The sequence below is a fragment of the Trichoplusia ni genome, chromosome 1, assembly GCF_003590095.1.
Source record: "Trichoplusia ni isolate ovarian cell line Hi5 chromosome 1, tn1, whole genome shotgun sequence".
Taxonomy (NCBI): Eukaryota; Metazoa; Arthropoda; class Insecta; order Lepidoptera; family Noctuidae; genus Trichoplusia; species Trichoplusia ni.
The window spans coordinates 16,824,007-16,847,616 of record NC_039478.1 but is presented as its reverse complement, the minus strand read 5'-3'; the positions used below and the strand labels follow the sequence as shown (position 1 = coordinate 16,847,616).

Here is a 23,610-nt window from a genome sequence, read left to right as displayed (position 1 = left end):
TTTCAATAGAAGCGACTTCCTATCACATCATCCTTCAGTAAACTACCCATCGTACCAGCGTAAAATGGAGGAAATACTAGGTAAATTAAAAAATAACTATAGACATAGCGAGTGGTCTTTGCCACAAACATACACACGCAATGAAATTTATTAAAACCTTCTTAGAAAAGAATGACCTCCCAATGCTCTCATTTTGATGACTCTCTTTCAAATACAAAAATTGCATCAGTATCGGCTCACCCGTTTACGAGCCACGATGCTTCAGCTTCTGATACGGCCAGAGAAACAAACAAACATGGCGGTCAATGTTCTATTCTAGAGTTTAAAGAAGAAAAAAAAAGAGCTCTACTTATACATAGCAGAGATATACATAAAATAATAATTAATTATTAATCAGGCTGTTCGTCAGAGATCTTTATTAAGTGCCACAATTCATTTGGCGGCAAATGGAGGCAGATTAATGGCTTCGTTTATAATAGACAATATCATCGTCTTGACAAACGCTGACAGTGAAATTAAATTCTTAACTCGAATGCGTATATTTTAAACTGATGTTATGTCGTTAAGGTAGATTCGGATTTTAAGCTTAGTTATAGTGACTGAGTTAATTAATAAATTCAACTTACTCTTTGGAAGTACCATTCACACGAAAAAGATCTTTATGTTCTGTTGACAATATGAAATTATTTTTTGTTTCCAGAAATCAGACAAATATAACAAATGTGAACGTATGTGAAGTAATCCCCATTGATGCTTATGACGTCACCGAAAGGCTCAAAACCTATTGTACCTGTTTCAGTAATATGACTATACGTAGGTATAGCCGAGGGGTTGTGATCAGCACGCGCGTTTGAGCCCCGTCTAAGACGTGTTTGTGTGATACACGAATACTTGTTCTACGCGTCTTTCTGCAATTGACTTGAATGTTTGTGAAACGATCCACAGCTCAAGGATTAAATTTATTTGTGTGGGACTCTGTTTTTTTTTCAATCGAAGCTGGTAATTTAGCAAAGAGCTATTGAAAAATTACTGAACATAACAAAAAAAACAATAAACAATGAGATAATAAATTAAATTATACCAAAGGTACCTCTATAATAAACCTTAAAAACATCAGAAAACAAGTAAAGATGATATCGCTTCAGGCACCGCTAAATAATACAAGAATTTTTATCTAACTTTTTACAAAATATAAGTCGACGGGAGAGGTAATATCCATTACTTTAGCCAAATTAAGTCTTATTTTGCGTGACATCGTTTGCCTTTCTTGCCTAAGAATTAAAAAGGTAATAGTAGTCTATATTTTATTACCCGGCTGGACGAATTGCTCGATTCTTCTTAGGGTTACGTACTCAAAGGGTGAAACGAGAGCCTTTTATCAAGACCCGGATGTCTGTCTGTCACCAGGCTATATTTCATGAACTGCGATAGTTAAAACAGTTGCGGTTTTGTACATGTATTTCTGATAAAAAAGATTAGCATATATTTATATCTCTGTTTATTTATGGGAAACGTCATGAGAAGAGGCCCGACCGTTTTGAAGGCATACACGGGGACGCAGGACCAACATGCAGGGCATTGGAAAACTATAATCTCAAAAGTGATGGCACGAGCATCTACTCATGTCCTATAGAAGAACAGACATGGACGACCCAAGGAAGCTACAAAACTATTGTGAGGATTAAGCATTTAATTCTTAGACTGTGAAAAACTATGGCTCCTTTAAACACATGAATATATAAAATTGAATTGGTAGGTGACTCGCCGGTTCAAATATGTTTCCCCAATATTACCGTTCAGGCAACAGGGGACAACACCAGTGCGTGAGACAGACTAGCACGTTTCAACCACGTGCACTAATAAAGTCATGATTTATTCCCGATTTCATAGATAGCTACGGAACTTTTTGTGTGCGAAGCCGACTCGTCCTTGACCAGTTTCTTTTCTGGCATTCTAATGGAGATCAAGTGTAGCGTTTCATTAAGCCCCCGTTAATGCGACTGTCTAAAAAATTCAACAATTGTCCCTTACATTTTGTAATTAATATTTGATGGTTTATTTTTCAAGGGAGAGTGGCTTTTTAATAAATTGTTCCGTCTCAAATTTAATGGCCTTGCTAAACTAATTGTTTTTTGATCAATTACAGTAATTAGTTTATAAACTTTTTTCTTATTTTTTATTGAGATAAGTCGGTAAACAAATAGGATACCTAAAGCTTTGTGTTGTAGTTGCACTTGACTTAAGATTTTCCCTTCTCGAAACGTTTATGAAGAAGGGAAACGAGTTAATCAGTGGATAACATGGTTTTGGAATTGATTTGATGATTAAATGGCAATATTTCTTAAAAATCCTTAAATCCTTATTAGTTGCTTGCCACCCAGAATTACAGAACGTCCCAGTGTCTTCATCGTGTAAGTGCCTACTTCAAGATCTGAAAGAATCATAGAAAAAAAATGGAATGAAAAACTAAAATTCAGTAAAACATCGTGATTTCAATAACCACTTGGGATCCAATGAACTGTGAATGAAGTGATGTCAATAATATCAATCCTCTTTTGTTCTTAGATTAGGTACTTTAATTTACTTTTATATTGGATCGGCTATTTCTTTCTGGCATTTCTCGTTTATCTAACTTTTGTTGTTTTTTTAAGTAAATATAATTATTAGGTATTCATCTAACGCACGATAAATAACATGCAGTTGTATATACAACAAAATATTAAAAAATGTGTTACATATTTCAAGTTAAAAAAAAACAATAGGTACTGCTCAAATAAAATCAAAATGGTTGATACATACCGTTTGTATGTATTACGACAAAAAAATATCAACAAAAAGTAGAAAAACTACACATTTCTAATGTAGGGAGACAGATAAACAACTTTCTCACGAAACATAAACAGTCTTGTCATCTCACCACAAACAAGATTCGCAGACAGTTATCTAATACAGAAAACGTGTACCATACATTCCCTACTCTAAAGCAAAAAAATACAATAGAAATAAATCTGATTTATCTGATTACACAACCCTACGGCTCTTGGGTGCGAAGGTTTCAGCCAATAAGCTTTAAAAGTAACGTGAGACGATCTCTTGTGCAAAATTAATTTAGGCCCGCACTCGATATCATATGTAAATGAAATTGAACGGGCGTTATTTTATTGAAGGGGGGACCGGGAGCTTGGAGGGGTGGGATCCCAATATTTGACGCTGTTTGAACTTCTGTTGAATATGGAGGCCCAAGGTGGGAATCAACTTGAGTTTTTCTTTTGTTTTTATTATGCATGAGAAAGGGGATGGATGCGTTATTGAAATAACTAAGCCTTCTGTTCTGATGGAGTAGGTAGTGTGAATATGTTCTAGGATATTCTATCTGTTTGTCTACGATTTTTTTTGTACGTTTTTATTTATGCAGAATCCCAACGTATAACTGGCTGATAATATAATGAGATCACTAGAAGAATTTCAGATACCTAATTCCTTTTTCACAAACCAGTCTACATTAAAAAACTAGTAAAGTATGGCATGCAAGTTCATAAGTAGTGATAAAAAAGTATTTCAACCACAACAGGTACAATAATACATAACTCCTGCACTTCTACCATTACCTATACGTGCTGTTGTCCTGTTTATTACATGTACCCGCATTTTACAACAACGCAACCAGTCACTGCTATTCCTGAAAACTGAAACGTCACAAAAGTTGCTCATGCATACACAATACGGTGAGTATATAAAACCGCACTATGCTACACTCTCAAGGTGCGTTTGCACCAGAGATGTGCTAAAATGTGAAACGAGGGATGTGTTTGTAACTTCACACCTCACCTCAGTCACCTCGGTCAGCACAGCTCTGGTGAAAACGGCTCAGAGGAGCTAGATTTACGAGTTATCAGAAAAAGCGAGGGGTGTGAGTGAGAAATCTATGCTGGGGATGTGTTGCGAGGTTTGCGACATACTGTACCAGCCAGCAACGCTTCCTCTCACCGCTTATTAATAAGCAAAAAACATGTCTGCTATACCAGTAAACAAGCTCTTCGCACTGTTCGTGAAAACTCCTACACATTTATATAGACATTAGACATCCTCGCACGACACATTTCCCACGCACATCTTCGGTGTAAAAGCTACCTACAAGCCAATATCGGCCATCAACGGAAAATACTCAACAAACTTCATTCGAAGTCGTAAATAATTCGCAGTGACTCAATATCTCCGGAACAATTTGGTACCATCCACTGCTCAAGGGAATATATCACATTACCCATCAACTTTATTTTTTAGCTCCCATTTATCAATTATTAATGGCCGCAGGCTCGTATCGACTGAAATTGAGAAATAAGTCACTCGCGAACAACTTTTCAGGCTGATTATGATTTATTATGTTCTAATTCGGAACGGAGAGGAAAATTCGAACGAAAAATCGAGTTTTTAAAGCTTCACAGAGAACAGTTCGTGAAAGTTTTTATTGTAGAACTCGCATAGAAATGTTGGTATGGTCAGCGACGTAAGTCGATAAACTTGAATTCGATTTACGAACCATCAAACATGTTTAATCACATCATCAATGTTGTTTTTTAAGCATTCTTTTCTACTAGATTTTTAATGACTTTATTTCCCAGACCATGTTATAGGTTATTGTAAGTTCCTTTTTATCGAGTCTTTTTGAATAGTGTTGATAGACTTTTGTTTCCAACTGTACATATTCAGATTAACGACCGCTTCCAATGGCTAAAGGATAAGTAAGTTCTTTCAGTTAAAATAATGTTTAGTGTAGGTGTTCGCCTACGTTCTGTTTAAAACAAGAAATATATTTTCGATGCGACAACATTGTTTGACAATTGTAAAAGTTATATCTTTGAGCATAACTTTCATGAGGCGAAATCATAATGAATTGTTATAAAGGTTTTACTCACACAGCGTCTTTATCGGGAAAGCCCGACTAGTTTCGGACCCAATTGCAGTCATTAATCATGACCTGACGCAGCGGTGAATTGTATAATTACGCGTAGGTAAACTGTAACTCAATAAATACTTAACTAATTATTAATTTTAAATATGTGTCAAATATTTTTGGAGACGCATCTCACAGACTATCATTACACTGTTCCTCCTTAAACCTAATGAACTTAAACTAAACATTTACATTTAAAAAAATACTGGATTTATGTAGTCAAATTTTCCCGATTCGGCACCTTTTTTTGCTTTAAGATCTCTATTATAAATCTGTATATCGCTAGATTAGGTGTTTATCAATTCAACCTATTGCTTTAAAAGCCTCTCCCTATATAGGTTTCACGAGAATCTAAAACCAACATTCCTCGGTGGGCGTCAGAACACAGGCGTCGGATTATTTTTACTATCTTAACCCTACACCACCGACGCAGTGTTATTTCAGGCGTACAAATCGAACGGACGGTCACAATACGTTTCCGTAAAACAAATCACTACTGAAAGACTAACAACCCACATTCAAACCACTAAAGATGAAAATAAAAAATATGTTTCATCCATACTAATACTAATACTAATATATATAAAGCTGAAGAGTTTGTTTGTTTGTTTATTTGAACGCGGTAATCTCAGGAACTACTGGTCCAAATTGAAAAATTCTTTTTGTGTTGAATAGACCATGCATCGAGGAAGGCTATAGGCTATAAACCATCACGCTGCGACTAATAGGAGTGCTATGAGAAGAATACGAAGATACAATGGAAAATGTGAAAAAAACAGGGCAGGTATTAATCATAACTTATATCTTCTATCCACGGGGACGAAGTCGCGGGCAACAGCTAGTAAAGTAATAAGCTTTTTGTTTTTACTTCCATCCGTAGTTTTGTCTTTAACCAAATCTGGCAAGAAAAATTAAACCCACTACGGTTTCCAAGCTAGAAGTTTGCAGGCTCATGTATCTACTTAGTTATTTTGGACCTGAAATATGGCTCAAGATCATGCCCGTTTGATCCTCCGGACAACGAAGTAATAACTGAAACTATTCAAGTTGAACTATTTAATATTCCTAATATTTAAAGAACCCTAGATAAAGAGAGGCCGTTACGCATTAAGACAAGAAACGGTTTACCCTCCCATACGGATTAGATACTTCAACTAACTGTGTTTTTAATATTCTGTGTAAGCTATAAACTTGAGCTTGGGAATTCTATTACACAGCCATCTAGGTATTTATAATTTTGAGATCATCATTATGCCAACTTAGGTACCTATGTTTAATAATGTTAATTTTTTAAATATTAAAAAGCATCTAATACAAAACTCCAACCGGTGAGCCCTTAAGAACAAAATACCCTTGTTAAGGTATTAAGTCCATTTGATATCAGATTAATTTTAAATTGGCTTATTTATCGCGTGATAACGCTTCGCATCGCTTTAATTATGTGTAATTTTGGGAATTACCTGCTTTATGACGCTGATTATAATCGTAATAGAGTGACAAAGGTTTGTTTTAATATTTCACTAATTATCATGTTCTGGTTTGGGTATAGAATTACGAGATTAGGTGATACAATGGGATGCCGATGTGAATATGAATAATTACAAAGTGTGATGATGTTTAGTTTAATATTTTAGTGTTAGTTACGAAATGTGATCTAGCGATTAATCTGTATTGAAGTTTAGAGATTTCCGTAAAAACTTTGTTTTATAGGAAAGCTTTGATAGGAGTTATTTTTGAGAAACTATGGATACTTAATTATATAGCCGTCTCTTGCCTTCCATACAGGGAAGTTTGAGCATTAATCAATTATTTTCTCACTGCGGGTTGGCGATGTTTGGAAAATAGGCCTACTTATGTTGCTTAAAAGAAACTAAAAGTATCTTTACCTTTTTTAGCTACCTAAATGAATACAGTACAGGGACAGGCCTTCAATTGAATAGTTAGTAAATAAAACAACGAAACCAAAACTCACATTATCAAAAATTCAAAATTATTTATTTATATCACAATTATAAACATAATTAAAGTCAACAACAAATGCTGTACTGTATTGTCATTTTACAGTTGTATAAAACATTGTACTCATTAAAACATTATTCATAAATTAAATGCACATTTCAAATGCTCAACTTAAACAATAATAAACATAACAACTATGCGAGGCTATCACCTTTTTAGTGCGGGCCTGAAAAAAAGGGAATTTGTTAAAAATATTTATATTGTTGCAACATTTCATATTTTAAAACTAGTGAATGTTGTTACACCTGTTTGCCAAGAAGGCGTATCTAATGAAAGCGACCATTAATGTTTCAAACTGATTGAATTAATAAAGATTCAAGTATACCAATTCATTAGTGATTATTACGCTCATCCTACATAGGAAGAGGTCTGTGCCCAGCTCAGCCCAGCCGTGAGACAAAGCTGGTATTGTTATAAGTTTGGACTCTTTTTTTCTTGCCATTTCTAACCTCTTTAGGGGCTACGGGCCAGTAATTAAAGTGTATATCTTTCCTAAGTAAATTAAATTAGGTAAGTGCTTACTTTTTCTGAAACCCAAACATGCTCAGCAATGTCGGTTGGTTGCTCGGCAAAGGTGGTGATTTCTTTACCGCGGTCGCTCTTGGCGCGGACTTTTTAAAACCATTTGATTTTGGACTCCTTTTTGTATAGGAGAATGTATTGAACGCGTTCTGTTTAGATGGAGAAGCACCGAACGAGGTCTGTAATATAAAAACGTGTTGCCAGATAATTAAAACAATATTCGATTTAATACTCAAAAATATTATGTGAAACATGACGGAAAATTATATTTATTTTTTAGTCAAAATATTGTTAAATCTAAATTAATAAATTAAATTAAATAATGGTGGTCTGCTACAATTTCATAAAAAAAACATCAGATGTCGTGGTTTATATTTTATCAAAAAAAACTGTAATATGAATACCTCATATTGGTAACTCAGTAAGGAAATTCCGTCATAATATATGTTTATTTAATAAATAAATGTTCTCCGCAACCAATCTACATTGATACTAACCTGGGAAGCAGTAGGAGTGATCAAAGTCTCCATAGGATATGTATTCTCTATCACAGATTCTTCACTGGCAGCATCAAGCTGAACATCTTCAAACTTAGCTTTAAAACTAATACTTCTCGGACTGGGTTCCAATATAGGACTTAACCTCTTCACCGGACTGCTGTACGGAGAATTCTCCCTCTGCGAATCTTTTAGACCTTGGACCTCACTATCCTCTATCACCACAGAAGACTTCTTAAACGGATTCCGGACCCTATCTGGAGATTCTTCAACTGTAATACTGTTTTCTGAAGGATTATTATCAGAAGCTTCTTCTGTACTTGAGAAGAACTTGCTTTCTACTACATTACCATCTAATATTGTTCTAGGAAACCTGCTGAGTTTCTTTAATACTGAATAACTGCCTGATTTCAGGCATTTCTTGAATGATCTCTCTTTGTTTTCTAAGATGGGTGATTTGCTTGTTTTTGTACTAAATTGGTTGATCGTGTCGTCGTTATGCGCAATGTTGTGTGGATTCTCACTGTATTCCGTCATCGTCTCGTTTTCGTTATCACAGTTTAGTTTCTGCTTCTTATTCGCAGGTTCTGTACAATACATGTTGCTTAGTGTTTCTATTGATAAGCTGAAACAAAGAATTGTGTGATAATAGTCTTCTTTATAAACTTTTTAAAAGTAGGTTGTAAGTGTTGTAACATTGGCTTATCTTTTATCAAAATGCAAACACAATTTAAAACTTGCGAAAACATTAAAGTCGTTACGTCCTTTTCTTTATTCATCATCATCTTAGCCTCTTACCAACCGTGTTGGGCTTGACTTTAGGCCGACGCAACAAAATTCGTATTTTTATTATAAAACTTTATGTAAATGGTAATCCAAGTATCCAACATAATGTGAAAATTGCTAATCCAATTGATAAGGAATTTTCACATTATCCACCAGTCATCCTTTGGTTTAAAAAAAAACATAGTTTGTGAAGATTCAGATTTTCAACTATTTTCACCCTTCCTTTATTCACTTTCTATTTTGTCCTCACCTTTCATCCTGTGTCTCCGCTACATATTTACTGACTAGATTAACAACCTTCCTTGGTCTAGTAGTTGGAACTGCTATAATAGGCTCCAATTTCTTAACCTTCTTCAGCCAAGGGTATTCCTCGGATAGGTACTGTATAAACTCTTTGCTCCACATACTAGGGTGAGGGCATACACCTTTGTCCTTCCAATTGGCTGTTTTTACATGTTGGTTCTGTAAAAACAAGATTGACCTTAGTTTTGAACTCACAAATAGTAAAAAAGTGCAGTAAATATATTTAAGAACTTGCAGGGAAAGCTGTCTAGTATTAAACACATGCATATTATACATGAAATACACCCAGACATGACAAAATATCATGCTTATCACATAAACATTTGTCCTGATTGGAAATCGAGCCCACTGGAGACCACTAATCACTGGACTAAGAGGGTGATGATCATTCCTTGCTATTAATCTTTATTTGCCGGTCGTTTTTTGCAGTCGTAACCAATATCCCAGAATGCATATTAAATTGATGTAAAAATAAATATATACAGAAATATATCAATTTAATTATGTACACAATAATTTTGTTTCTGTTTAGATGATAATAAATTAATACAAACCTGATTATTAGAGTGATCTGGATGCCAGTTGTCCATTTCCTTCAATGTGAAGGGGTCTAAATTACCGAGAGCTAATTGAAAAGCGACTTTCGGGTCCAAAAGCTCACCAGCGTTAACACACAGCGCCTGTTCTACATCTGAAAAAAACCATTATTTATCCATACATGAATTTATTTGCTTAGAGAATCAAGCATCAATATTTAGAGCAATATTTCAGCAAAATAGTGTAAAAGAAAAACCAGCCAAGTGCGATTCGGACTTGCGCACGAAGTTTGTGTCATTATATAAAACGATAAAAAATTAATAAATAGTCTTAGTAACACCATTTTAATTTACCCTTTCGGTAAAGAATCCTAAAGTATATGAAGCACGCGCGGGTACTACAAACGCACGAGACATGGCATGTTGCCTAAGCCAGCAAGTATGCCAAGCTAATGCTAATGATCTGATATAATACCCCTTTTTTAGGGTGGGGGAATAATTTTGGGTAAGAGATTTCCTCGGGGAAGGGAATGGGTAGTGTCAGACTCTTACTGACTATACCTGAACCGGCGTGCTACGTCATCTGCGCGTATATATCGGGGTATGGCAATGCATTGCAATCCTTCATAATACCTTCGTCATCAGGATCAGTCAGTCTTGTCATCTGCCTCTCGATGGGATCGTACACATACTGGTGCTTGAACGTCGCCTCAGCTTTGAGAAAGCTCTCCCTGTACTCATCCGTTACAACCAGAGACGATTTGTTGAAGAAACTCGGTAGTTTTCGCAGAGCCTGCAAAATTAATGCATGATTATGGTATATTTGTTATTTTAATCTTATAAGAGACGCAAAATACGAAGACAACGATTGATAAAAAAAGTTTTCTTGAGTACTTTCCTCTTATTTTAGTTAAAAGCAAAGAAGGCATCTCAATAATACTAGTATAATTTTTACATAAAAATTAACTTGTTGATATAACTTACTTTAAAAAATAAAGACCAATAAATAGAAAACTACTTACATTAGCAAAATTCGAGTCTTGCGTCGCAGTAACAAATTGCCTCGCTTTAGCCAGCCCTATACCCGGCAGCGACGCCAAATAGTCACACCCAGACATAATGCACATCTGTCTGAACTTGTCAAAAGTGTAGTGCTCTATAGGACATCGCATCACCAGCGGCAGCTTGGCTGTATCAACTAGGGTGCCGGTGCCATCTAAATCCATCTTGAAAAGTACCTGAAAAAAGTATATTGTTATTTTTAACAAAGTATCAAACGGAAATTCATTTGGCCACAATCAAAGGTCGTAGGTCCGAATCGCGGCACGCATGAAAATCAAATTAATTTACATAAAAAAATATTTAGCAGATTTCCATAAAAAAAGATACATAAAAAATAGTTATTAGTTACTAAACACAGTGAATGAAAACATCGTGGTCATACAAAAAAACTTCCAAGATTTCACCATGTCATATATATGATTAAAACTTCTACTAGGCTATACAGCATACATCAACCATACGAAAAGAGGCATTGCAATAGTAATGCTAAACAAGCAGAAAACTTTCTTAGCTGGTCACAGCTGCACAGGTACAAAGGAGATATTTGTATATCAATAAATAAATAATAAACCTACCTTAGTACATCCAAACAATATTAAATCAGAGTCTTCAGTGATGACAAGGTGTGCAATATTCTTGATATTTAAATAAGCTAATTGTGAGTCCGCCTCGTAAGGTGCCACTATGCAGTCCACATTGCGTTTCCTACACTCCTTGATAAGACTTAAGGCCATATAATGAGTGATGTCGACGCTACGGCGCATGTAGGATCGAGCCTCTTCTGTCTGAAATGGACATATAAGATATGAAATTATTTAATTGTAATAGTTAATAAAATATGTTAGAAAACTGGGAAATTTTTATGACGATTTTTTTTTATGGCCTTAATATTATTAAGGTAATTTTTATTATAGATACTGTTTCAACATCATTATTACCTAAATGATGTTGAAACAGTCTCAGAGACCTAAGGTATAGTCCAGTTAAATTATAAGGAATTTAACTATCAATAGAGATAGGTATAACAAATTAAAGTCAAATCCAAAGATAAAATTGTTTGGAGAAATTTATAAAGATTTTTTGCTTAAATTAAGCATTGAATTTGATTTAAAAGTTATAAAAAATGTAATGTAAGTAAAGAAATAAAGCTGGTTCAATGTGGCACAGAGCAAAGAATCATGGTGTAGGCCTTTTCTCAACAGAGCCACACGGGGGGTATAAAATAAAAATTAAAACATGTATGGTATGAAATTAGCTTACCTTTCCTAAACTTAAAAGCTCAGCTGCTCTTTTTTTGGATATATCTCGAGATCTGTAATAATTATGTTTTCTTTGAGAAAGTACCCACAATATTTAAATGAAAAATATTTAGGTCATTTATATTTAAATAGGATAGACTTAAGTTCCATTATAATTGTGAAAGAAGGATGTATGAAGAATTATTTTGAATATATTTTACTAACTATATCCAAGTATGAGTTTGAGGGCTGTATTAAAGTATTTTTTTTGTTTACTTTTTCATATAAGTCCTCTAAAGATATACGAGTTCTGGTAAAAAACTAAAGGTACTAAACATTGCTATTATATGCAAAACCCCTCGAGTAGGCATGGGTCTTAATACAGTTACTATGTTGATACTTACTCTCTCCTCTTCAACTCTGTCATGGCTTTAGCAGGCAGGTGCCGTCCATCAAAAACTAGTATAGGCTTTATATTCTTCGATAATAACATTGTCACATATTTAAGGCAGTATTTGATATATCTGGAAATAATGAAACAATATAATTTTTAAATGTTCTTTTATCATCTGGTCTGTTCTTTTAAGTAGAAAGCTTTTGCCTAGCAGTGGTGTGGAACCGAATGGTATTATGCATAATCAGTTTAGCAAGGATTCATATCACAGCAACATTAAATTTAGCCTTATCTCAAATTTTGTATATCTCTCATATCTTAATACATTTTTTTATCTATTGATGATATAAGATAAAACAAAATGATGAAATAACATTTGGATATTATTAAGTCTTGTACATTTTTTAGAGTTTAACACTTTAAATGTATGCAAGTAGGAAGTTTAGTTCATAAATACATGTATGAGCTATACTATATACTATTAACTTGCAACAAGTTCTTGATCAATTACGAAATTAGTTGTGAATACATATATAATATACTTTTAAATTAATATTTTATTTGCAGCACGTTCAAAGGACTAAGACAGGAAAAGATGTAACAAAAATTTCAAAAAGCAAATACCTGATCTATTATTCTAACCAGCTGATCTAAGGCACATCAGTAAACTATCTTACAAACATGAACAACTGTTCAAGCTCATCTTAAAGACATTTAAAAAGCAAAAACAGTAAAAACCGGACTCACACGTCAGTCTCTTCTCCTCGTACTAATTTATCAGCGCAAGCAAATGCCCCTTTATGCAGCCAGCAATAAGAATCTATTGCCACTGTACAACCGCTAAATTCACTAACATTAGTACGGCGCGAGGCCTTGTCAATAAAAGGTAATAAACCCGTAATACCCATGATTATAAATTACAACAATCACACCATTCTTTCACTTAGAACCAACTCTAAAATCTCGATCGCACAAAAAATATTGGTGTACTGATGATATTGTCAAAAATTGACAAATGTCAATATTCGCGCCTTCACCCCACTTTTCATTTAAATGGACAGTGTTGCTACCTTATATTCAAATTCAGACAGATAATAGTCATTTTTAAGGATGGATCCTATTATATTTTGTAAAAAGGAATATAAGAATACTTTAACCATCGTGATTTTCTTTAAAAGTTGTTTTTTTACGTTATAAAATAGCACTCTAACAAGATAGGGGTAGGTTAACTTTGATAATTAATTGTAAGGTAGTTGCAAAAGTTTGTTCTACTGGGCTAAGTAATGGTGACGGTACGGTTTGACCTCGTAATTTTATTCCAAAGTATAAAATTATTAGATTGGTCTGCCCGCGTGACAAAATAACACATGCATGATCAAAATCACGTAAAATGCTATTAACTCCACGCGTACTGTCGTCGGCAGCAGCGATTGCTATAACTTGCGCTTTTTCCGCGGCAGCATACTATTACAAAAGTCGCAATGCTGAGATCAATGAAGTAATGGTGTTTTGTAAGCTACAATTCAATGCCTATAATTATTTTGATAAACTGATCAGTTACGTTGAAGCAGCCAAAGAAAGTGTTAATGTCTGCATGCCCAGCATCCACAATCCAGCAATCCAAGGTCGGTTGGTCACATTGATAAAGAAGAAGAATATCAAAGTGCAAATTATAATTGACCGATCTGGATACAACGATTCGACAGATTTCTTCATAAAAGAACTGATCGATGCAGGTAAATTAAAAATCTTATATTCAGCATAACAGATACAACGAGGTCGTGTACGTATTTAGCAATAACCAAGTAAACTTTTTGTCTCAATCCAGGAGCGGAAATAAAGTGTAAAGTAAACGAACCAATCTACAAGATGCAACACAAATTCTGCTTAGTCGACGATAAAGTTCTTATGACGGGCACATTGGACTGGGGCAACGACCGTTCTGCCGACCATTGGAACTATGTGTACATCACTAGCAAGTCACAACTAGTAGAACCAATAAAAAAGGAGTTTTACCATATGTGGGGTGCATTTTCGAGTGATATTGGATTTAACAACCAGCCTTTATCATACGAAAGTGAAACGGAAAGCGTTAATGTTAAAAATTCTGAAACAATCGATGTTGAAACTCGAGTGGATTTAGAACCACAACAAGCAAAGAGAGAAACATTGACCCCTGAAGTCTATATCCTGTAGCCAGTACATCAGATATTTTTCTAAATATTTACAAATGTTTTATATACCAAACATGCCCTGTATTAACTTACTTTTTATGGTCAGACTTATATTTAATCACAAATAATTTTCAATTTAATGAAATATTCGTATTTATAGAATTTTAAGGGTAAGGCTGGCCTTTGCCTGTTTTTATAAATTATTGTCTATCTCCCAATTTTTCACTTCCAGTCTTAAGGCTTATTTCACATTTTGAAATCACTTTTTAAAGAAGAAAAGTGTTTCTTCATTCTTTATTTTCACAAATACTCCTCATTTTAATTATTTCTCATAATCACTTACTTTATTATTATCATGTATCTTATTGTTTACATTTAATGGTCAGCTTTGTATTATTAATAAAATATTTTTAATCCAATTATTCATTCATAAATAAAATTTCAATTTTAGCTATACTGCTTTTTATTTGCTTAAAATAACATTGTACATTTAAGTATATAAATAATTATAAGACTGCTATCTTTTTCAATTATGATGTTTATTTAAATGGAGTGTAATTTTAGTAAACCTTCACAAGAACATGAAACATTAATCATTGTCTCAATTTAGCCTAAATTTGAGCTCAAATAATTTGCAGACCAAAACTCCTTGCTCAGCCTTCAGTAATCAATTGAAAAAAAAAGATAACAAATAATTCCTTTACTTAATCTATTTTTTTTTTACTTAATCTATGAACATGGATACAAAATTACATTACAGACTAAAGCTAATTTTGAGTCTTTACTCTCCACCCCTAATAGCCTTATATTTGGCTATCTCATTGGGGAAGGTTTTTGAAAGCTCTGAAAGAAGGTGGCTCTTGAACCGTTTGTATGAATCAATCTTTCCCTTGACTTCTTCATTTTTAGCAAGAGCCTTGTCGATGCAGTCTTTTGTGTATAGCTGAGGGTTGCGACCTTGGTCAATGTAGCTGAAAGTTAAAAAGTTAGAAAGTTACATAGAATATAAAGTAAGCCCCTGGTTTTACAAAGGTATTTCAAAAAGTCAGTGGTGCAGTCTGTATACATGCAGTACAGGGAGCCCACTAAATGATTACAAGACTAACCAATTTGAAATCATCTCATGATTTGATTATGAGCTGTTTAGCTTCACAAAAATTATTATGTAAAACATTATTTTGTGCAATTAAGTGATTTTTTCAGCAATAATTTAATGTTAAGGTAGGAAATCGTTTAAACATCCCAATAACAAAAAGGATTCGGAACTTACTCAAAGACCTCAGTAGGAACATGAATATCGTGGACCTGTGACTTCAGCTTATCAACCTCTTGCAAACCAGTCACGAGTGATTGTCTGAAAGACAAAATTTAATTATATTAGTAGTTACGATTACAAAAGGTTTCGTACAAAATTGAATTGCAGAAAAATGTGTAGCAACATACATTTTTTGATTCAGTACACTTTGGCCTTGTGGTTGGAAGTCGCTCACAATAATTCGAATTTGTCTCACATTTTCAATAAACATTTCTAATTGGGTCTCTAAGTTTTCAAGAGGCGACGACATTTTATTGATTTTATAAATTAAAATACACAAATAGAGATCTGGTGTTTTATCAGAACCAAATGTCAGAGTCAATGTGTCAAAATCAGTCAATCAAACACAGTTTTTCAATCATAGACAAACATATCATCAATAGACAAATAGAATTTTACAAATACGAGCGAATATTATTTTACAAGAATAGCAAGCTATTGAAATCGATTAATTTTAACTTATGTTTAACTTTAGTCTTTGAATATGCAAAAATATTTAACCATATACAAATGTAATATAGTGTGGGCGGTTAGGTATTAAATAGCAAAATCAATTTAAAAAAATTGTTGTTTTGACATTGTCAGCGCCCAGCCGACAAGAGGTTGACAATTTCTGAATTTGACATTTCAATGGCAAAACGATAAGGTTATGTTATTTAATAGCCCAGCCGCGAGCGATAAAACAAAAATTTTAAGTAAAATTGTGACTAATGACGCTATTAATGAAAAATGAGTCAAAGACAACATTCCTCGAGTCTGCCTTAGCTGGAGGCGCAGCGGGAGCCTTCACAAGAGCTGTAGCACAACCTCTTGACGTTCTGAAAATAAGGTTTCAACTTCAGTTAGAACCTATAAAAGATGGATCGAAATATAGCTCAATTTTACAAGCATGTAGCTCCATAGTTAAAGAAGAGGGTTATTCAACGTTATGGAGTGGTCATATTCCGGCACAGTTATTATCAATATCGTACGGAATGATACAGTTTTCTGTGTTTGAAAAAATTGTTGAATTGAATCAAGCATCTGATGCTCAGTTCGAAAGTCACAGACACTGGATAATATTTTCTAGTGGTTCCGTAGCTGCTTCCGTGGCTACAGTTGTATCTTTTCCTTTCGATACTGTAAGAACCAGGCTAATAGCAGAACAGAAAACGAGAAAGGCGTACAAAGGATTTATGGACGCATTTAGCTCGATGGTTACCAAAGAGGGGCCACAGGCTCTATTTAAAGGGTTGACGCCTACTCTTGGGCAGATTGCACCACATGCTGGCATACAGTTTTTTGTCTACAAGCTGTTCACCGACAATATACTAAACAAATTGAGTTTATTCGATCGAAAATCATCTACAGTAAAATCAACATTAGCAGGTAACTTGATTGCAGGTTCAATAGCTGGGTTTATAGCAAAGACTGCAATTTATCCATTTGATTTGGTAAAGAAGAGAATGCAAATACAAGGCTTTCAGCAACACAGGACTGGGTTTGGGAAGCAAATGTACTGCAGTGGTTTGCTACACTGTATAAAGTTAACTATCAATGATGAAGGGTTCCTAGCCCTCTACAAAGGCTATGGTCCAAGTATGTTAAAGTGTATCCTGGTCACTGCATTGCACTTTGCAGTGTATGATGAAATAAAACACATGCTACTCAAAATGAAAAGTTGATGTTGCAATCACAATTGAAATGATTAATTGAGATGTTTAATTTTACTGTAATTTAATTACTTGCCATCTTAGTAAATTGAACTTATACTAGTATCAATATACAGTAAAAAATGTGTTTGTGATCAGATTGTCTTTGTACAGAGATTTTAAAACATAAATGAAAAAAAAAAACTTTTTGGGCTTTTTAGAAAGTGCAAAAAGGTAGCATTTTTATTACTTGGGATAACAATAGCAGAATATTAAATGAAAAATGTTTTTATCATTCAAATTGTGTTTTAATATTTAATTCATATTTATTTGTGAGTATTATATAATTTTTAACTTTGTAAGAATAATTTTATTGAATCTAGTTGGTAGTAATATTACCTGTTCCTGTTGTTTTCTAGTTTTGTAATAGAAAATTAGAAACATAAATCTGTTTACAAATTGTAAAAACCAAATGTTTAAATATTTAATCTTAAACACTTTTATTTAAAACCCCAAGTAATTAAATGTATGTGTGTTTTTATAGCATATTTATTAGATTCATTTAATGGTTGTTATTTTAATATTTCCTCCACTTCTGAACAAATTTCTGTGATATTAGATAGAATTTAGACAGACTGGATTGTTGCTTAATTTATTATATATTTTTTATTCCACCAAGTTATTTTATTTATCTATATATATTCATGTAGCTACCTTTTTTATTGCAATATTGTTTTGTTGTATGTTGGGATATCAAAGAGGTTTACCACCATTTGAAATGACTTTGTTATATCCGATTCATAAGGTATTTGGTAATGAAAACAGCGAATTATTAAAAACTTTTTATTGTTAATTACATAAATGACTATAACATAAAACAATACTAGTTGGATTATAAACAGCATCTTAAAAATAAATCATTGCATCGCAATCTATACTGTAATTTTCAATTTTTATTGAACTAATTCGAAGTTTTTTTTCTTAAGATTTTATCCATAGGATATCACATAGCCCATATTCCTCATCAATGTATCCTTGATAGCTGGCTGTAATTCTTTCTTCATGTAGGTCGTCAAAAGAGTGCGTATACCTTTCGTAAATATGTCTTCCATTTCCCTAGAAATATCTTCGGCTTCGTCCAATTCATCATCTGGTCTAAACAGTTTGCTCCGTTCGTAGTTCGTCCTGCTTCGCGGTTCGTAGACAACATCCCAGTTGTTGTCAGCAGCTCTGCTGTCTACACCTTCGTTAAAGATCTGTCGGAAATGTGGATCAAACGAAAACTCGTCCGATCTCTTCCGACGCTTCAATGGCAGGTTATCCTTATTTCTGACTGAGTTCCTGTTAATGTACTTCTCGCATCCATACGCGTAAACGCTGATAAAACCAGGTTCAACAAATTCTGAGTCTGTCTTGACGTTGAACTTTCCGGGTTGTTGGTTCAGTGGCCTCGTATGAAAACCAATTCCGGCTTTTCGCAATCGGAGGATCATATTGCAGCCGTTGTTCCCGCGGTGTCTAGGATAGTCGTCTACAAACTGCCCGTCAATCGATCTCGAGTTGGCGTAGTGTCTCCGCAACCTTTGGTTTGGTGGTAGTGCTCTATCGAGATCATTTGCGTCGTACAAATCAACGTTGCCACTTATAGTAATGTCATGGAAAAGCAGCATAGTGTCCAAAGAGACATTCCTGGGGTCGAAGTAGCATTTCTCCACGCGTACCCAGTTGCTATTTTGCGGGAGTCTGACTCGCATTCTCGTGACATACATATCGACGGGCGCCGTTCTCATTTGCTGATACAAACTATAGCCATTGAGGTCAATGCTTTGACTCTGCGAACAAGAATAAATTGGGTCGAAAATAAAAGAAGATAGATAGTTCAATAAACGAGCAAGTATACTCATCATTGAATAAGTTCTTATCTAGAATAAGACTCGTCGTGTTTGTTTTGCCAAATTTGTAAGTCAGTTTAAATAATTTGGAGGATCTTGAGAATATAAGTTGAAACCTAGACTACCTAGGTATAAGACGCGTGCGGGTACGGAAATACCTACGCATCTACCTTATCTAACAAACCAAGAAGAATCATCAATAGAACTCCGTTAATACAAACTAATTTGTTATAAAATGAAAACTAATTATTATAAATTACCAAAGGCGTATCCAGATTCTTGGGTTGTGTCCTTTTCCGTCGTTTCATCTGGTCCAAGGCTGATTCTAGTCGTGAAGAGCACCGTTCTCCGGCAATAGGCACCGTCGTCAATGGCGGCAGACCGCCTGGCCCAAGTCCTGACGCGGCTGGACGACTGTCGTACCGTTTTACTTCGAACAGAGGAAGGAACCGTGACTCTGAAGACAGATAAAAAGGCAAGAGATCTTTATTACGGAATTTATAACTATTTTTGCAAGTTTAAAGTTCCAGTTGTGTAACCATGATGCACAAATACCTAATCTCTATTTTCTATGAAAAGATCTTGAATCAGCCTTGCAGAGAGTGAGAGAAGAGTTGGTGCTGCTGATGATCAAAGGGGCGGCTTTTATCAGGTAATAATCCCACACTTCCCGGTCTTATAAAATCCTATGAGCCTCTGGGCGTCCTTATAAGATTTCCCCCCGCAAAAAATGCACTGAAGTTATTTTGTTCGGCAGACACTGATTACATGTCGGAACATCTATTACCAACCTACATATCCACTCAATACGACATCTAATTCAGGAAACGTGACTAGATCTACTTAATTGTTTTCGTAATTTGTACCCTTTGTCCGGAAAACTGTGATTAAAAAAAAGAAAATGACGAGCATGCAGACATAAAATTGAAAGTTAACGTGTAATTATATTCTATAGTGATCCTACTGTTTTCACTTCTATTGTTCAATGCTCAAAGGCGTGAAAATCGTGAGCTATGTTATGTTGTGACGTCACAAATCTAGCAAAACTACATTTATATTATAATGGAATATTGTGTTCAAAACGGTGTGTTTGCAGTTTATACGTTTTGAGAGAAAGCGTGGGAATTGAGCATTGCAAAGCATTTTTTTTCCATTCAAAGTAAACCGTATAATCATGATGTTGAGAGCGTTAAAAGTTTCGCTTTTCATACTGGACGGGTCATTCGTAAATCAATTTCTTTGTTTGTGAAAGTTACTGAAAAGAAAAACAGTTTGTATCTAGCGAGCTAGCTATTTAATAGATAAGTGCTATTATTCATTTAGAATACTTATCCGAATGAAATAGAGCACAAGTCGAAAAAATATGTATGTATCTGCTATAAAATGCGATTGCTAGCATGGATGTAAGTCTTAGATTTAAGTGGATTACGTTAATTGTCTTCAAAGCTAGCATCCCAACGGAGTGCAATGCCAATTACTTCCACTCACTAAAAACACCCCGGACCCCTCTAAGCCAGGGTCGTCGCTAGTTGTACGAGTTGATCAACATTTTAACTGCCGGCACTCCTTCGTAGACATGTTTTGATAAACCTATAAGGCTTTGATAACCGCTGATTTTTTTAAAAGCCTACAGCACTACAGCCGCCTACAGATAGTACCAATATTTTTCTAGTCCACTATTTAGCGCGTTTAACTTCTCTCCGGGAAGACAACAGGGTTAGTCGTACAAGCTAAAATTATCGGCCGACCCGGCCCTACTATAATATTAATAACTTATGTTTGCTATACCGGTACAGATAATAACATACATTTCGGGACACAACGGCTATCGATTAAAATATTAAAGTAACTAATTCTTGTAGATTTTTATAGGAACAGACCGTGCGTTCTAAATTTAATTTGACTCCAATTTTTTCCAGTAGTAACCTCGTATAAGATTTTTTTGTTGATGGCAATGCTTGTCGTTAACATTATTATCTACTGGCAAGGTATGTTATACAGTGTGAATTAAAATGATTTCTCATGTATGGGTATCGAACACCAATACCGATGCGTACCAACTGGTTATAGGTACAATACCTATAACCAGTATGCCGTATAAACTATTTGTCTGTACTGCCTAGACTTATCTAAATATACTGTACTGATGTACGCTACCTTTTTGTGCTTCAGCCGAAGGAAGTTCGTTATCACTCGCCGACGCAATTTTCGCAAATAATATAAACACCCACCAGAACTTCACCATCTCTCACAATAATAAACAAACACAATCTTAATTTGGCTGTATGGTGAACAACCGAACCGCAATAAAAAAGCTTAAACTGTCAAACAATACCGCGAATGCCTTCCTTTCGCCGCGAAACCAAAACGTGAAATAAAGTATGGAAGGTAAGACGGTAAGAAGTGCAGTCTTCGGAAAATAAATCCCCGCTAGAACCGATTGTATTCGTGCTTCGAGACGATTTCGCGACAGGTGCCGAGATAGTACATACCTAGCAACCTCCTCACTGGGTGCCGGTAAACGAGAAGAGGTTTATTAGAGCGAAAATGAAGCCTGCAATGTCTCCGTGGTGGGCTCATTAAAGAGGACAAATATAATAAAAGCTGATCATTATAATTCCAACAAAATGGAGTTCCTTCTAGATTAAATTGAGCAAAATAATATGGGCGTTTGGAAATATGGTGACTTTGAAGTGGGTAAAATGTTGTATTTGGGAACAATGTTCTGCTTGCAAAGGTAAGGCAAAGGCATAGGTTTAACAACTTCAATTTTCTTTCTAGAGAAAATGTTCTTAGCCTCTGCTACAGGATTTTATAAGTATGTTCGTGCTTGTTCTGCGATTGAACCGGTGGAAGTTATCATCATTTCCGCTGGTTTTCCGGAAGTAGGTAATGCAGAATTTCCCGGGCTTCAAGATCAGATAAGGGTGGTATTTAAAACAATTTCCCATTCAAATCTATTGGCCATGTAGTGCTTATTTAGGTATGTCTACAGTACAGTATAGTTTTTAAGCATAATTTAGCAAGTCTAGGTGGTCTAGTCAAAGTTGATATAAACATCTTGAAAGTGAGATCTTCATGTTTAATTCGTGTCATCGTATATTTTGTCCCTCCTCGAAACGTATGCACTAGTCCAAAACAACATTCTATCACAATAACATATTATATTTTTTTTTATCAAAGACGACATCGCTCCGTCTCGGCAATACAAGTAGACCATGACGTAATTATGAAAAGAAATTGGGTTAAGCCGTTTAAAATTGTCGACAAAGTTGAGCGACCTCAGTGTTTGGATTGTATGATAAGTATGGCTTGATTACAACCTCTTTTTAGAGCCACGGTGTTATCGGTGTTATTAAAAATGTCAAACGTTATCTAAGTATGAGATAGTGTCTGGTAAATACAGCCTTCACGTAGTTTGTCTTTCTACTCGAAGGTGATGATAAAATTCTTGTGATCTTTGCGTAGTTGCAAGTTAAAAAAGTCTAAAATGTACTCTTCATATTTGGATGGGATTCTTTTCACATTTATGTACCTAAAAGTATCTTTAACCAATCATGCCTTAAATCTGGGCTCAGGCGAGACAAAAATAAAAAAAGCCTTGCCCCCCTCCCTTCGCTGTTTGGAGTATATTCTGATATCTGGTGATATCTTCTCATATTTATTTTTCAACTGCTAATATTAAGTCAGTTGAATAGGTCAGACAACCAATCCTCATTAAACTTGGGCCCCAATCGCAATGTGTTAATCACTAGACACCAAACATTCGTCGTACCTATTGTTGCCGATGCCATTGTCCCAAAATATAATCTATGTGTAACGTTTGTAACCCATTGTTATTTTATTACGTTTTTCTTAAGAAACTTCCGTGAAATAACGAAAATTTGCCATTTAACTAAGGAATTTTGAGCAAGTATAGTTAGCAAAGCGGGCTGTTACCAAACTTTTGGTTAAGATACGATAGTTACACGTTATAATTTATCTGATTATTGTTTTGGTTTCTTCATTTTTTTAACTTTACAGGGTTTCGATATTACTAAAAAACGTTTATGAGATAGGATCAAAATATTTGGATAAGAGAAGGCTTTGGTTTTGCCTTGCAAGAACCTACTAAAGTACCTAGATATAATTGGATGATAGTATGATCATATTGATCATAAATTGGTTTTACCTCCGTTCTATATTTTATGATGCTGGTAATTACACTTCGCAGCAAAAAGGGCATTCTACCCACACATTAATAACAAACGAACAGCACCAATAATAAATACTTATACCGCGAATACA

At 34.7% G+C, this 23,610-nt stretch overlaps 5 protein-coding genes across 6 annotated transcripts; 2 read left to right on the top strand and 3 right to left on the bottom strand.

The window, feature by feature from the left end:
• Window positions 1-6,922: 6,922 nt before the first annotated feature.
• LOC113497481 (exonuclease 1) lies at window positions 6,923-13,380 on the bottom strand. Its single transcript, XM_026877049.1, has 11 exons — window positions 13,059-13,380; window positions 12,322-12,441; window positions 11,940-11,991; window positions 11,255-11,464; window positions 10,640-10,855; window positions 10,251-10,410; window positions 9,636-9,772; window positions 9,029-9,240; window positions 7,993-8,617; window positions 7,496-7,674; window positions 6,923-7,139 (listed from the first exon to the last, which is right to left on the bottom strand). The coding sequence occupies exons 1-11, from the start codon at window positions 13,217-13,219 to the stop codon at window positions 7,121-7,123; spliced, it is 2,091 nt and encodes a 696-aa protein (XP_026732850.1). The 5' UTR covers window positions 13,220-13,380; the 3' UTR covers window positions 6,923-7,120.
• Window positions 13,381-13,578: 198 nt separating this feature from the next.
• On the top strand, window positions 13,579-14,803 carry LOC113497489 (mitochondrial cardiolipin hydrolase-like). The gene is made up of 2 exons (XM_026877059.1): window positions 13,579-14,047; window positions 14,140-14,803. The coding sequence occupies exons 1-2, from the start codon at window positions 13,702-13,704 to the stop codon at window positions 14,505-14,507; spliced, it is 714 nt and encodes a 237-aa protein (XP_026732860.1). The 5' UTR covers window positions 13,579-13,701; the 3' UTR covers window positions 14,508-14,803.
• Window positions 14,804-15,170: 367 nt separating this feature from the next.
• LOC113497474 (mediator of RNA polymerase II transcription subunit 10) lies at window positions 15,171-16,129 on the bottom strand. Its single transcript, XM_026877037.1, has 3 exons — window positions 15,929-16,129; window positions 15,756-15,839; window positions 15,171-15,456 (listed from the first exon to the last, which is right to left on the bottom strand). The coding sequence occupies exons 1-3, from the start codon at window positions 16,048-16,050 to the stop codon at window positions 15,267-15,269; spliced, it is 396 nt and encodes a 131-aa protein (XP_026732838.1). The 5' UTR covers window positions 16,051-16,129; the 3' UTR covers window positions 15,171-15,266.
• Window positions 16,130-16,388: 259 nt separating this feature from the next.
• LOC113497464 (mitochondrial thiamine pyrophosphate carrier-like) lies at window positions 16,389-17,722 on the top strand. The gene has a single exon (XM_026877026.1). It carries the CDS (start codon window positions 16,511-16,513, stop codon window positions 17,462-17,464), a length of 954 nt encoding a protein of 317 aa, XP_026732827.1. The 5' UTR covers window positions 16,389-16,510; the 3' UTR covers window positions 17,465-17,722.
• Window positions 17,723-18,356: 634 nt separating this feature from the next.
• Window positions 18,357-21,639, bottom strand: LOC113497440. Of its 2 annotated transcripts, none has more exons than XM_026876996.1 (3): window positions 21,481-21,639; window positions 19,584-19,780; window positions 18,357-19,263 (listed from the first exon to the last, which is right to left on the bottom strand). In XM_026876996.1, the coding sequence occupies exons 1-3, from the start codon at window positions 21,566-21,568 to the stop codon at window positions 18,421-18,423; spliced, it is 1,128 nt and encodes a 375-aa protein (XP_026732797.1). In that variant the 5' UTR covers window positions 21,569-21,639; the 3' UTR covers window positions 18,357-18,420. The 2 variants fall into 2 exon arrangements, with proteins under 2 accessions (XP_026732797.1, XP_026732803.1); XM_026877002.1 differs by lacking the exon at window positions 21,481-21,639 and adding an exon at window positions 21,112-21,148.
• Window positions 21,640-23,610: the final 1,971 nt, after the last annotated feature.

Bases quoted from the DNA above. Each gene is read 5' to 3' on its own strand.
- LOC113497481 (XM_026877049.1), bottom strand. From the start codon at position 13,219: ATGGGTATTACGGGTTTATTACCTTTTATTGACAAGGCCTCGCGCCGT. The intron at 12,442-13,058 runs GTGAGTCCGGTT...CATTATTTCCAG, and splicing joins CGAGGAGAAGAGACTGACGT to ATATATCAAATACTGCCTTA. The intron at 11,465-11,939 runs GTAAGCTAATTT...TGTCCATTTCAG, and splicing joins AGCTTTTAAGTTTAGGAAAG to ACAGAAGAGGCTCGATCCTA.
- LOC113497489 (XM_026877059.1), top strand. From the start codon at position 13,702: ATGCTATTAACTCCACGCGTACTGTCGTCGGCAGCAGCGATTGCTATA. The intron at 14,048-14,139 runs GTAAATTAAAAA...GTCTCAATCCAG, and splicing joins AAAAGAACTGATCGATGCAG to GAGCGGAAATAAAGTGTAAA.
- LOC113497474 (XM_026877037.1), bottom strand. From the start codon at position 16,050: ATGTCGTCGCCTCTTGAAAACTTAGAGACCCAATTAGAAATGTTTATT. The intron at 15,840-15,928 runs GTATGTTGCTAC...TTTGTCTTTCAG, and splicing joins AGTGTACTGAATCAAAAAAT to ACAATCACTCGTGACTGGTT. The intron at 15,457-15,755 runs GTAAGTTCCGAA...TTTAACTTTCAG, and splicing joins GTTCCTACTGAGGTCTTTGA to CTACATTGACCAAGGTCGCA.
- LOC113497464 (XM_026877026.1), top strand. From the start codon at position 16,511: ATGACGCTATTAATGAAAAATGAGTCAAAGACAACATTCCTCGAGTCT.
- LOC113497440 (XM_026876996.1), bottom strand. From the start codon at position 21,568: ATGGTGAAGTTCTGGTGGGTGTTTATATTATTTGCGAAAATTGCGTCG. The intron at 19,781-21,480 runs GTAGCGTACATC...ATCTGTCTTCAG, and splicing joins TTCGGCTGAAGCACAAAAAG to AGTCACGGTTCCTTCCTCTG. The intron at 19,264-19,583 runs GTAATTTATAAT...TCTTGTTCGCAG, and splicing joins AGAATCTGGATACGCCTTTG to AGTCAAAGCATTGACCTCAA.